The 13,238-nt window shown below is 39.3% G+C and overlaps 1 protein-coding gene across 5 annotated transcripts in view; it reads left to right on the top strand.

The window, feature by feature from the left end:
* The window catches only part of SCP2 (sterol carrier protein 2), a 124,336-nt gene that overhangs the window by 104,869 nt on the left and 6,229 nt on the right, over nucleotides 1-13,238 (top strand). For all 5 annotated transcript variants that reach the window (XM_042951343.1, XM_042951346.1, XM_042951344.1 and 2 more), the window contains one exon: nucleotides 4,303-4,432. In XM_042951343.1, the coding sequence (XP_042807277.1) occupies nucleotides 4,303-4,432 (130 nt within the window). The remainder of the gene's footprint in view (nucleotides 1-4,302; nucleotides 4,433-13,238) is intronic.

Genomic DNA, 13,238 nt, shown 5'->3' on the forward strand with positions numbered 1-13,238 from the left:
TCAGTAAAGTGTCCGACTTTGGCTCAGGTCATGATCTCATGGTTTGTGAGTTCGAGCCCTGCATTGGGCTCTGTGCTCATAGCTCAGAGCCTGGAGCCTGCTTCTGATTCTGTGTCTCCCTCTCTCTCTGTCCCTCCCCCAGCCAATTCTCTGTCTCTCTCAAAAATACACACATTAAAAAAAAAAAAAAAAAAAAAAATCCCCTGCAATTCCATTACTTCGAGTTCACTAAAATGTTAACAGTGATTGACATTGTTTCAGACATCTCTCTATGTTATACAGTGCTACATAACTAGGAACATACAATATGTGTTGGGTTTTTAAAATTATACTCTGTATACAAATCTATTTTTATGTACAATAATTAGTTCTTAATAGATACTAATCACACTAAGGCAATTTAACTAACTTTTTTCAAAAAGAGCTATTCTTTCTCTCTCTCTCTCTCTCTTTTTTCTTTGAGAGCTATTCTCTTTAGATGGAATTACATATTTACTTCATTGTTTCAAAACTAAAGGCATCTTGGGATATCATTACTGATATTAAGTTTCAGACCAATAAGGCACAGTTATAGCCACAGCCACACAGTTCTAATTAAACATCTATTAAGGTGACCAAAGTGGGTTGAAATAAAAGGATTCAGGAAAGTTAAACTGTGTATTTCATTCATGTTACAGTGTGAAAGGCATACATTGTGCATTTCTCCTCCTTATTGTAGCACAAAGAACTTATTAACATCTAAAGTGATTGATTGAACTGTGGGTGGGAAAAGAGTCAGTGTGACTGGTGTTTTGACAAAGGTCCCTGTATTTCTAAGATTTTCATGATCAACAACCTTCCAGAGGTAGACAGAGAGCAAGGTTTGCCGGTTCTGAGCAGGCAGGCACCAGCCCAGGAGCCACAGACCTGTCTTGCCACCATCTTGTGGGGATATACCTGCATGGGGTGGCGGGGGGTGGGGGGAAATACCTGTTTTATAACCCGCTTTTTTCTCTTAACAGTGTGTTCCATGCCCATACATATAAATCCTTACCATTAGTTTTAATGGCCACCTAGTGCACTTTTGAATTTATGTATCATCTATTTAACTAGTCTCTTATGATGAACATTGGTTGTATTTAAATTTTGCAAGTAAAATAGTGAGTGGTATAGTAAATTTCCCTTTTTAACTCATCTTTAAATACATAATGCTGGGTGCCTGGGTGGCTCAGTCAGTTAAGAGACCAACTTCGGCTCAGGTCATGATCTCATGGTTTGTGAGTTCGAGCCCTGCTCGGGCTCTCTGCTGTCAGTGTAGAACCTGCTTCAGATACTGTGTCTCCCTCTCTCTCTGCCCCTCCCCTGCTCTGTGTCCTTCTCTCTCAAAAATAAACATTTTTTTAAGTTAAAAAAATAAGTACTTGACACCATGATCACTTTAGCATAAATAATTAAAGGGGGAAATTATTGGTTTGGGTATCTATTTTGCATTTGGTATATATTGCCAACCTATCCACTGACCAAAAAGAGGGCACTAATTTACAAACAACAGCTTGTGGGTGTGACTGTTTTTTCTTCACACCTTCTCTAGTGCTATGTTGGCTGGTTTATAAAAACCAATCTAATAGGAAAAAATATCTTATTGTTTTTTTTTTAAAGCAATTTCTTCCCCCAACATAGGGCTCGAACTCACGACCCTGAGATTAAGAGTTGCATGCTCTACTGATTGAGCCAGCTCTGAGGCCCCCCTCTCATTACTGTTTAATTTCTTTCATTCTGTATGCCCACTAAACTGAAGTTGGACTCTATAAGGGTTCAACTTGAATTTTTTTTTCTTGCCACCAATATTTGCCTGCAGAGCAATCCATCAGATAATTGCTTCTACCAAGTTACCCCATTTTTTCCAACTTCATTCTGTCAAAAAAATCAAATAAAAATAATTAGAGAGTATCTGGTATGGCTATATGTCCATCACTGAATACTTCATTATTGAGATGAACAAACCAGTGCTGTTTTTCCATTTTTATTCCATCTTCTTTTAACTTTGCAAATGTATTCCTCCTGCTCCCATTTTAATCCTTTTCTCCTCCCTCCATAACCTCACTTGCATGGACTTTGTCCCCTTGTTTCCTTCCCACGATTGTAAGTTTCCTAAATGTTTGTAAGGACTAGAAAGAGTGAAAGTCTTGAAATCTTTTGTCAATTCATGCATTTTCTGCATTAGCAAAGGAAGTCTGGCAAGAGATTTTATTTCCACTTTTGTCGTTGTTAGCAATACCCCGTTGCCCTTCTTTGAATTCTGTCTTAACTTTTTGTTCCAGTTAAGTTTGAGACAGGCCCTACTCCTTGACCTCTTGCCTACTCAGAAAGAAGTACTTTTCTTCACTCAAGGACACACTTAGAACTTTCTTAGTATTAATGATCTTTAGTTTCACAAAATGTGTATTTTCTCCCTTTTAACTCTCTCCTTGTCCATTTCCTTACTCTCTCACGTCCTCTTCAGTGAAAAATGTTATTTTATCAGAGCATCAGTTGATTCTTAAAAGTAACAACAAGTGCAAAATCAATCTACATCTGTTTTAAGGAGGCAGGTGGAATTTCTCTCCAAGTATGTTAGGTAGAATTCCTAAATGTTTGCTGGGGTTTTCCTGCTCTGACTTGTTGGTGTCTGTCATAGCTCTATTCCTGAGGCATTATGCAAGCAGATGGCATGGATGCACCTGGAAATAGTCATTCATGAGCTGTTGGCCCCAAGGGAAACCTGGCTCTTGGGTGGCCCACTATATCAGGATTATTAACTCCCTCTTCTAGATTGTTTTCACAGAAACTTGAGAGATAAAAGATCTCAAGGAATGTGGAGAAGACTTGAACTTGCTTTTAAAAAATTCCTTTATGGAGACAGAAACTGCTTTCATAGGCTAAAGTTGGAAATATTGATGTAACCTACTTTGTAATACAGTATGGTCAAACGACAAGAGCCTTGAATTTAGAATTAAACCAATCGTGCAATTTACTAGCCATATGTCCCTGCCCCTCAGGGAGCAGCGTTTAGTGGGAAGATAAACATGGAAAAATTTTCCCAGGGGAAAAAAAATAACTGCTTTAAGTAGAACCATGGATGCATTGGGCAAAGGGCTATCAAAGTGTCCAGCAGAGACAGAAACGCCTTCCCAGAAGAATTAGCAAGTGAGCAGGGACTTGATGAGGTTCGTGTGAGAATGTGACTAGGAGGAGGTGAGTGAGCTGGGAGGGGACATGAGCAAAGGCATGGAGGCACATGTGGTTATGGAATTCAGGATGATCAGTATTGTTAGAACATGAAGACTGAGGAGAATGAGAAAGTAGCTGAAGCTAAGAACAGATAAACATCCCTCAGATTTTGAAGAGTTTTGAGTGATACGTAAAGACAGACTTCATCCTATAGGGTATGGGGAGCCACATTTAAGAAATTCCACTTGGACGTGTTAGATGGCTTATGTTAATGTTAGATGAATTATATTAGGTGGATTACTCAGCAGCCAGATAGAGCATAGTCTGACGTGTTCTTAACCTTTATGAATCTCAGTTGTTTTTTTCTTTTCAATGAGCTGATATTAATACCTGTCCAACTACTTACAGGGGTTTATGGAGATTAAGGAAATAATGTATATGAAAGCACTTGAAAACTTTATAGCCCTGAAAGGATTATTATTGTCGTTAATAATTTCTCCTAAATGTAACTTAAAATAACTTAAAATAACTTTCCAGCTTCATTCCCCCAAGATCCAAAAGTAATTGGTGGTTGACATATTACTTGTATAATTCTCTATACTAACCCAGAAAATAAGTTGACCCCTCCACCCAAAAAGACTTTGCTTTCAGAACCAGTTATGTTTAAGTTCTAAGTGTGGAAAACCAGAAACACATGTAAAGGAATTTATCTGCAAAAAAAAAAAAGAGAGAGAGAGAGACTGGGGTGTGTGTGTGTGTGGGGGGGGGGGTCCAGTATTTAGGCAGGCCAGAATGAATCTTTCCGAAACTATGACATAGGAAAGCTGCTTCAGTAGAACATGCTACTGTGCCCACCCCCATCCTCCCTTTCCTTCCACCAGTTGTATCCAGAAAGCATTGTCAACAAAGGATTTGGCAGATGAGGGAGTTGTTGCCTGTTGCCTTTCAGATTTTTCTGGGTAAAAGATCCTAAGGGAGCTTGGGGATTGCGGCAGGCCTGGCTGTTCACATCATGTATCTATTTAAACATTTAATTTGGGGAAAAAGCCAGAGAAACGAACTTCATATAACTCCCAAAGTTTGTTTGTTTGTTTGTTTGTTTTTTCTTTACAGGAAGGGGAACAGTTTGTGAAGAAAATTGGTGGTATTTTTGCCTTCAAGGTGAAGGATGGCCCTGGGGGTAAAGAAGCCACCTGGGTGGTGGATGTGAAGAATGGCAAAGGATCAGTGCTTCCTAACTCAGGTCAGTGAAGTAATGACTTCATTTACAGGAGCACTGACAAGTTCACAAGGGAAAATAGGGGTTTGCTTTGGTGTTTCCTAAAAGGGGTGGCTGTAGAGGTATAGGACCTTGTTAAAGAACCAGTGAATCCTTGAGAACAGGAATATGTCACAGCTGCCTCCTCCCAAAGATTGGGAGGCTCCATCACGGAGTTGACAATCTTAGGCTTTAGAATTAGACAAACTAGTGTTGGGATCCTGGCCTTACCACTCACAGATTGTGGTTTTGGACAAATTATTTAACTTTTCTGAGCCTTGGTTTTCTGATCTCTAAATGGGAATAATAAATGGTACTTATTTCATAAGGTTGATGCAAAGATTAAGAGAATTATCTTTTAATTATCCTATAAAGCACATGTGGTAGTGTGTGGTTACATGGCCTTGAAAGTTCTGTCTATACCCAATCACTACCTCCACTTCCTCTCATCCCAGTCTTTCTTGAACCCACTCCAGTCAGCTTGTATCCTCATCGCTATTCCAAAGCTGCTCTTGTCAAGGTCACCAGTGACCACCATATTGCTAAATTGAGTGGTTCTCAGTCTTCATGATATTACACTTCTAGGCTTTCCTCTTATCCACTGCCTGTTCCTTCCTGGCCTCTCTTCGTGTTTTCTCACCTCCAAATTTCTAAACATTAGAGTGCTCCAAGGCTCAGTTCTGTCTCCATTCACTCCCTGGGGATCTCTAGTCTCATTCTTTTAAAACCATCCCTACACTGATAACTCCCAGATATCTTCACCATGGATTCATCCACTGAACTCCAAGGTGTATATCTAACTGACAAGTTTACTTGGATACTTGGTAGGTATCTCAAAGCTAACATGTATAAAACTGAACTTCTGACACCTGGGTGGCTCAGTTGGTTAAGCATCCAGCCTCAGCTCAGGTCATGATCTCACAGTCTATAAGATTGAGCCCCGCACGGGGCTCTGTGCTGACAGCTCAGAACCTGGAGCCTGCTTCGGATTCTGTGTCTCCCTCTCTTTCTGCCCCTCCCCCTCTCATGCTCTGTCTCTCTCTCTCTCCGAAATAAACATTTAAAAAATGAAAAAAAAAAAAAAAAAAAAAAAGCTGAACTCCTGATTTCCTCCTACTCACCTTTAATTATGTATTCCTCTCACCATCAACCCATCTCCGTAAAAATTGCTTCTCTGTCCTAGCAGTTCTTCGGTTCAAAAACCTTGGAGTCATCATTGGCTCCTCTTTTTCTCACACTCCACAGTCTGATCCATCAGCAAATTCTTGGTCTAAGCTTCCATCATTGTTTTGCTTGGTCTCCCTGTTTCTAACCTTGCTCCCTACAGGTTCTTCTCCATATACCAGCTGGAGTGATCATTTTATTTATTATTTTTATTGCTATTGTTATTATTACTATTTTAAATATTTATTTTTGAGAGAGACAGAGCATGAGCAGGGGAGGAACAGAGAGAGAGGGAGAGAGAAAATCTCAAGCAGGCCCTGTGCTATCAGCTATCTGGTAGCTGAGAGCGCAGAGCCTGACTCAGGGCTCATTCTCACAAACGTTGAAATCAAGAGTTGGATGCTTAAATGACTGAGCCACCCAGGCACCCTGGAGTGATCCTTTAAAAACTTGAGTTAGATTGTGACCCTCCTCTGCTCAAAACCATCCAAAGGCTTTCAGCTCACTCAGTAGAAGCCAGAGTTCTTACACTGGCACCACATGATCTAGCCTCCGTTTTCTCTGTTCTACTACACTTTCCCTCACTTTGCTCCAGTCATACAGGAAGGATACTCGTTGCCATTGTTGACATGCGGGTGTTCCCAGTTCAGGGGCTTTCTACTCTGTTCCCTCTGCCTGGACCCATCTTCCCTTAGATATCCTCATGGCTTGTTCCCTCATTTTCTTTGGATCTTTGCCCAGATGTCTCTCAGTGAGCCCCTTCCCTAACCATACTTCATACCTGTTACCATTTCCTCTTGCCCTTTCCTGTCTTTCTTTCTCTTTCTTTCTTTCTTTCTTTCTTTCTTTCTTTCTTTCTTTCTTTCTTTCCTTCTTTCTCCCTTTCTTTCTTTCTTTCTTTCTTTCTTTCTTTCTTTCTTTATGAAATTTATTGTCAACTTGGTTTCCATACAACACCCAGTGCTCATCCCAACAGGTGCCCTCCTCAGTGCCCATCATCCACTTTCCCCTTCCTCCCACCCCCCATCAACCCTCAGTTTATTCTCAGTTTTTAAGAATCTCTTATGGTTTGCCTCCCTCCCTCTCTTCCCCCCCCCCTTCCCTTCCCGCATGGTCTTCTGTTAAGTTTTTCAGGATCCACACAAGAGTGAAAACATATGGTATCTGTCTTTCTCTGTATGACTTATTTCACTTAGCATAACACTCTCCAGTTCCTTATTTTTATTTATAGCACTTACTGCCATCTGATATACCATATAATATTTTACTTATTTGCTTATTGTCCATCTCTCCCACTTGAATTATAAGCTGCATGAAGATAGAGCTTTTTGACTGTTAGGTTCACTGCTGCATCCTCATTGCCTACAAGAATATCTGATATATGGTTGGTCTTTGATAAATAAATACAGTAAAACCTTGGATGGCAAGTAACTTGATCTGTGACTGTTCTGTAAGATGAGCAAACATTTCTAGTAAATTTTAACTTGATAAAGCAATGTCTTGCAATACAAGTAGTATGTGAGGCCAAACATCACATGATTACAACTAAGCCAGTGATTCTTGAAATTCTCTTTGATATACAAGTGCTTTGGATTAAAAGCATGTTTCTGGAATGAATTATGTTCACAAACCAAGGTAGTTTTAATTTAATTAAAAAATGAACAGCAGAATGAATGATGTAATTTAAAAATGAACAGCAGAATGAATGATGCATAGTATGTATTCAGCAGGTTACATTTTGTATGTTGTATTGTATGTTACACGCCTCCTGTTGGAAAGAGCCTGGTGTACTTAAGAAATCTGATGGATGGAGACTACCTTTCTGGAGAGCTTCAAATACCATGCTATGAACTTTGAAAGTGACTTGATATATAATCAATCCAATTAAAGCTTTTTAAGTAAGAAAGTGAAAGTTGGGGCTGTGCTTTAGAGGATGAAGCTGGTGCATTAGATCTGGCAAACTGCAAAGGGAGAAATCAGAGGTAGAGAGAGCAATTGGGAGGATGGATGTTGCTATCATCTGAGCAAAAAGAAGAGCCTCAGTGTTGACAGTGAGAAAAAAAAAATGTTATGTTGTAGTTGCCAGGGATATTTGGGGTGAAATTGATGGGACCTGGAAGCTGTGTAGGAGAAGGAAGTCTATCAAAGATGGGAGAGTTTCCTTACTAGTACCTTATTGAGGAAGGTCCTGGAGGAGTAGATGACATCAAGAGCACAGGAGGAAGGAAGGTTAGCTTTAGCAAGCAGCAAGGAGGGATGGATACTTCCTTCTCTGAGAGGGTAAATATTCAGGGGAATTTTGAGGTAGAAAGGAGGTTAGCAGAGCTTTTGGAATAAAGTTTAGAACTTGAAGACAGGAGAAAATGTTAAGAGTAGCACTGTTGAATAAGGAATCAACTAGAGATGCATGATGGAAGAACTGAGGCAGTAGTAAGAGCATCTTGTGCAGGCAGCATGGTGGCATTGTGGAAAGTTTTTGAATTATATATAGTCCCTTTTTTTCCTCAAAATGAGTAGGCAGAAAAATAATGATGTGTTTGGATTCTATGAGCTGCCACTCTTCTAAATGCTTCATCTAGATGTAAGCTGACAGAAATAAAAAGAACTTTTGGAAAATAGCTATTTCAGGATTATATTTTGATATGCCCAGGCAGGTGATAAGGTGATATTTAAAAAATTTCTCCTGTATTTTGTTATCATTGTTTGTCATGAAAGATAATATGCTTATGGAAAGCTATTGCATAATTTCAAAAAACCTTACTCCCTGTGTACTCTGGCAGTGAACTCTCCCCATATTAGGTGCCCCATCCCAGACCTGAAGGGATTTCACCCTGGGGCAAGGTAATTTCTGCTGAAACTGACACTTGTTGGCAGCTAGGAGTAGCGTTGAAATATGGACTTACCCAGTAAAAGCCACCACTGGAAATTGCCAGCTCCTATTACATCAGCCAACAAGTGCCCATTTGTTAGAGATCAGCTATGTTAAAGCATTAATAACCTGTCCTAGTTTGAACTAGCATCTTAAAGAGAATTGCTAGGTTTTTTTGGCATGTACAGTGTTGAGAGTTTTACTTACTGTTGACAAAGTAAGATTTCCTTAAACGTATTTCATTTGCTTATATTCTAAGAGTTTGAGAGTGATTATACAGATGACTATATTAAGGACCTTTTGATTTTATGCATTTTCCATAATCTTTTCCTGCCTAGGTGCCTTTGTCTATGAATTCTGCCCCTCCCTTCTCTCCTTTGAAACAACTCACATAGCATATCTCTAGGAAGCCAACTTTGATTAATCTAACTTGACCATTATCTTTCATTCCTTTATTCTGCCCTCTCAGCATCTACTTGAGTCCTCAACCCTGCCCCTTTGTGGGGCACACGATATAGCAGGCCTCAGAGTCTCACATCCCCAAGGTACAGTAGAAAGAGCATTGCCTTTGGAGACACCCAAACTGGGTTCAGACCACAGCTCTGTCACTTACTGGATGTGTACCTTCCCTGAGTCCAGTTGTCTCATCTAGAAAATGGTGAGAATAATTTCTATCCATGGAGCTGTTGTGGGGATTTAATGACATAAATCATTAAAGTGCTTTAGCATAGTAAGTGCTCAGTTGCTTCCTCCCCAACATATATTAAATAATAGTTTTGCTTGAACACATTGGACTCATCTAAGACTGCAGAAGGGCTTAGGGAACTGTGAAAGTATCTAGATTCATCAGATACTGACGAACTGGTGAATGCCCAATTAAAACTGAGCCATTGAATGTTTGAATCCTTCCTGTAACAATAGGAAGCCATAGCGCTTAGCGGTTGGGAGTGTGGGCTTTAGCAGCAGCAGGAATCTGCTTTCAGATCTACCTCAGCCTCTTATTTAGTTGTGTGATCATGGGCAAGTTTTTTTTTTTTTTTTTTTTGACTTCTCTGATCCTTATAGGGTTGTTATAAAGATCAAATGAGTCCATGTATGTGAAGTGCTCAGTATAGTGAAAGCTCAGTAAATGCTGATATTACAGCAGCAGCGGGCTTTACTTTATAAACTTACTTTTCAATGACTAAGAGTCCTTTCTTGGAATATTAGGATCAAATCCAATTATAAATCAAGTCCAACAATCTCGATTTGCTAACTTTCTTTCTCCCTGTTCTTTGGTGATATAAATCTACATGGGAACTAGATTTTCTAGACTGTAAGTAAGTCCCTTCATTTTCAAAGCTTCACACCTTTTTTTTCCAGTAATAAGAAGATTTAGTCAGAAGCAAAGATGGAATAGCCATTGAATATCAATCTTTTTAGGGGCTATCCCTAAGTTCTAACACATATAATAAAAATTTTTAACTTTCAATCTTGTTTTAACTATTTAATAATAGTTAAATATTTATAATAATAGTTAACTATTTAATGGGCATGCTGTATTTTAATAATTTACCACTATCTTAGTCCATTTGGGCTGCTGTAACAAAATACCACAGAGTGAGTAGCTTATAAATGACAGAAATTTCCTTTTCACAGTCTGGAACCTGGAAGTCCAAGGTCAACGTGTCAGCCTTGGTCAAGGCCCTCTTGCTGCTTTATAGATGGTGCTTTCTTGCTGTGGGTTCACATAGTAGAAGGGGCTGGGGGCCTCCTTGGAGAATCTTTAAAATAAATTTTTAAGTATTTTATTTTGAGAGAGAGATTGAGAGCATGTGCATGAGCGGGGGGGAAAGGCAGAGAGAGGGGGAGAGAGAGAATCCCAAGCAGGCTCTGCACTGTTAGCCCTTGGAGACTTTTATAAGGCATTAATCCCATTCATTAGGGTCCACCTCCTGACCTCCCCACCTGCTAATATCATCACATAGGGCATTAGAAGTTCAACATGGGAGTTTTGCGGGAACATTCAGACCATAGCATCCTCTAATCTCTTATTAAGGCACAGATTATTTTATTAGCTATTGGGCCATGATTTGACAATCTTTTGAACTCTACATAATCTACTTATTATTCAGCAAGTATTTATTGATTACCCTTTATGTGTCAAGCACTCTTCAAGAACCTGGGGATATAGCAGTGAACAAAACTGACAAGGGCTCTGTCCCTTGAAGTGTTTATTCTAGTGGACAAATACAGACAGAAAACACCTAAACAAATAAATAAGGTAGTTTCAGATAAGTACCACAAAGAAAAATAAAACAGAATAATAAGCTAGAAAATGACTTGGTTTCAGGGAGAGGCCAACTTTGAGGAGGAGCCAGCCATTAGAGGATTATTGTTATATTAATTGTCTAAAACACTGAGTGCTGGCAAATATTTTTCTGGGTGAATTTTTTCTTTTGTACTTGAAAATTCTTATTTGTCCAAGGTAGACATGGTTGATTTAGCAATGAGATATTAGAGTCTTTGTTATACAGTCTTTTTATTCATTGTACTTTGATATTAAAATTAATATTTTTAAAACTTTCTATTATAAGTAATATGCACGTAGTGTAAACAAAAATTAGAAGACTCAGAGAAACAAAATGGAAAAATTACTTTCCTGGAATCCCACCATCTATGTCAGGGGTTGACAAATGATGTGGGCCAAATCCAGCCCACCACCTGTTTTTTGTTTGTTTTGTGTAAAATTTGTATTGAGGTCTTGTAATAAAAAGCATACATCTGAAGTGTATAGCCTGATAAATGTTTACTGATGAATATGTATCTCCCAGATCAAGCTGCAGAATGTTGCTAGCATTCTGGAAGTCTCTCTCATGCCCCCTGTCATCACTGTCCTCTCCCACAAGAAACCACTATTCCAAATTCTATCACCATAGATTGATTGTATTTATTTTGGAAATTTATTTACATGGACTCATACAATATTTGTCTTTTAGGTCTGGCTTCTTTTGCTCAGCATCGTAAGATTTTTTAATTTGTTATATGTAGCAGTAGTTTGTTTTTACTGTGTGAATGCCCCAGAATTTATTCATTCCATGGTTGATAAATCTTTTCAATGTTTCCATTCTGGGGTCTTATGAATAAAGCTGTTATGAACATTTTCATATGGGTCTTGTAGTGAATGTATGTACTCATTTCCACTTGGCATATAACCAGTAGAAATACCAGGTCATAAGGTACACTATAGCCCGTTTGCGCGCGTGTGTGTATGCTATTTTACATTACCTTCCACATTACGTGAGAGTTTTATTTGCTCCACATTTTTGACAGTACTGGTTACTGTCATTGAGCTATAATTTAATATAATAAAATCTACCCTTTTGAGAGGTATCATTCTATCAATTTAGGCAAATGCATATATTTGTGTAACCATCACCAAAAGTCAAGTGATAGAATATTTCCATCACCCCAAAAAGTGTTCTCATGTCCCTTTGTAGTCAATCCCCTTCTCCCACCCTCAGGCCTTGGCAACCACTACTCTGATTTCTGTCCCTTTTCCAGAACGTCATAAATGGAATCATATACTATGTAGTTTTTTGTTTTGTTTTAAGGTTTTGTTTGTTTGTTTGTTTGTTTGTTTGTTTTTAGAGAGAGAGCAGGAGTAGGGGACAGGGGCAGAGCACAGGGCCCGTTGCAGGGCTTGATCCCATGACCCTAGAATCATGACCTGAGCTGAAATCAAGAATTGGATGCTCAACCAACTGAGCCACCCAGGCGCCCCTTCAGATTTCATTTTGAAGTAATCTCTACACCCAAAGTGGGACTTGAACTTACAACCTTGAGATCAAGAGTTACACACTCTACTGACTGAGCCAGCCAGGTGCCCCAGTATATAGTTTTTTAAGCCTGCTTCTTTCACCAAGATTCATTCATGTTGCATGTAACATCAGTAGTTTCCTCCTTATTTTTCTCCCTAAAGGTCAAATAATTACTGTTTTATATTGGAACAGTACATTTCATATCAACCAAAAGACAAAAATGCAGTTTAACTTAAACACAGAAAATAATGGCTTCTCTGAAATGCCTTATTTCTAAATCAGACAAATAAACAAATTCTGTTCCCTTCCCTCCCCCAATGCAAGCCCACAGACTTTGCCCAAAGTCTTGTGTTTTCCATGCCATATGGCATCCAGCATCTTGGACTTGGGAGGCGCTTGAACATAGCAATGAAAACACTTGAGAGGCCTAGCAAATGGCATTCAAAAGGGACCTCAAAGTGCAGATACATCTTTTCAAACGTGTTACAGACTGAGCAGCTCTTCGAACACTATCCCTGTGCTTAAATTCAAGAAGCAGGCTTTAAAAATGCAAAAGTGGGGGCTCCTAGGTGGCTCAGTTTGTTACGCGTTGGACTCTTGATCTCAGCTCAGGTCTTGATTTCAACCCAGGTCTTAATCTGGGGGTTGTGAGTTCAAGCCCCGCATTGGGCTCTGTGCTGGGCACGAAGCTTACTTTAAAAAAAAAAACGCAGGGGCACCTGGGTGGCTCAGTCAGTTAAGTGTCTGACTTCAGCTCAGGTCATGATCTCTCAGTCTGTGAATTTGAGCCCTGTGTCAGGCTCTGTGCTGATAGCTCAGAGTCTAGAGCCTGCTTCGGATCCTGTGTCTCCCTCTCTCTCTGCCCCACTCCTGCTCATGCTCTGTCTCTCTTCATCTTTCAAAATTGAATAAATGTTAAAAAAAAATTTTTTTTAAATGCAAAAGGCATATAAGTTGT

The sequence above is a fragment of the Panthera leo genome, chromosome C1 (genome assembly GCF_018350215.1).
Source record: "Panthera leo isolate Ple1 chromosome C1, P.leo_Ple1_pat1.1, whole genome shotgun sequence".
NCBI lineage: Eukaryota > Metazoa > Chordata > Mammalia > Carnivora > Felidae > Panthera > Panthera leo.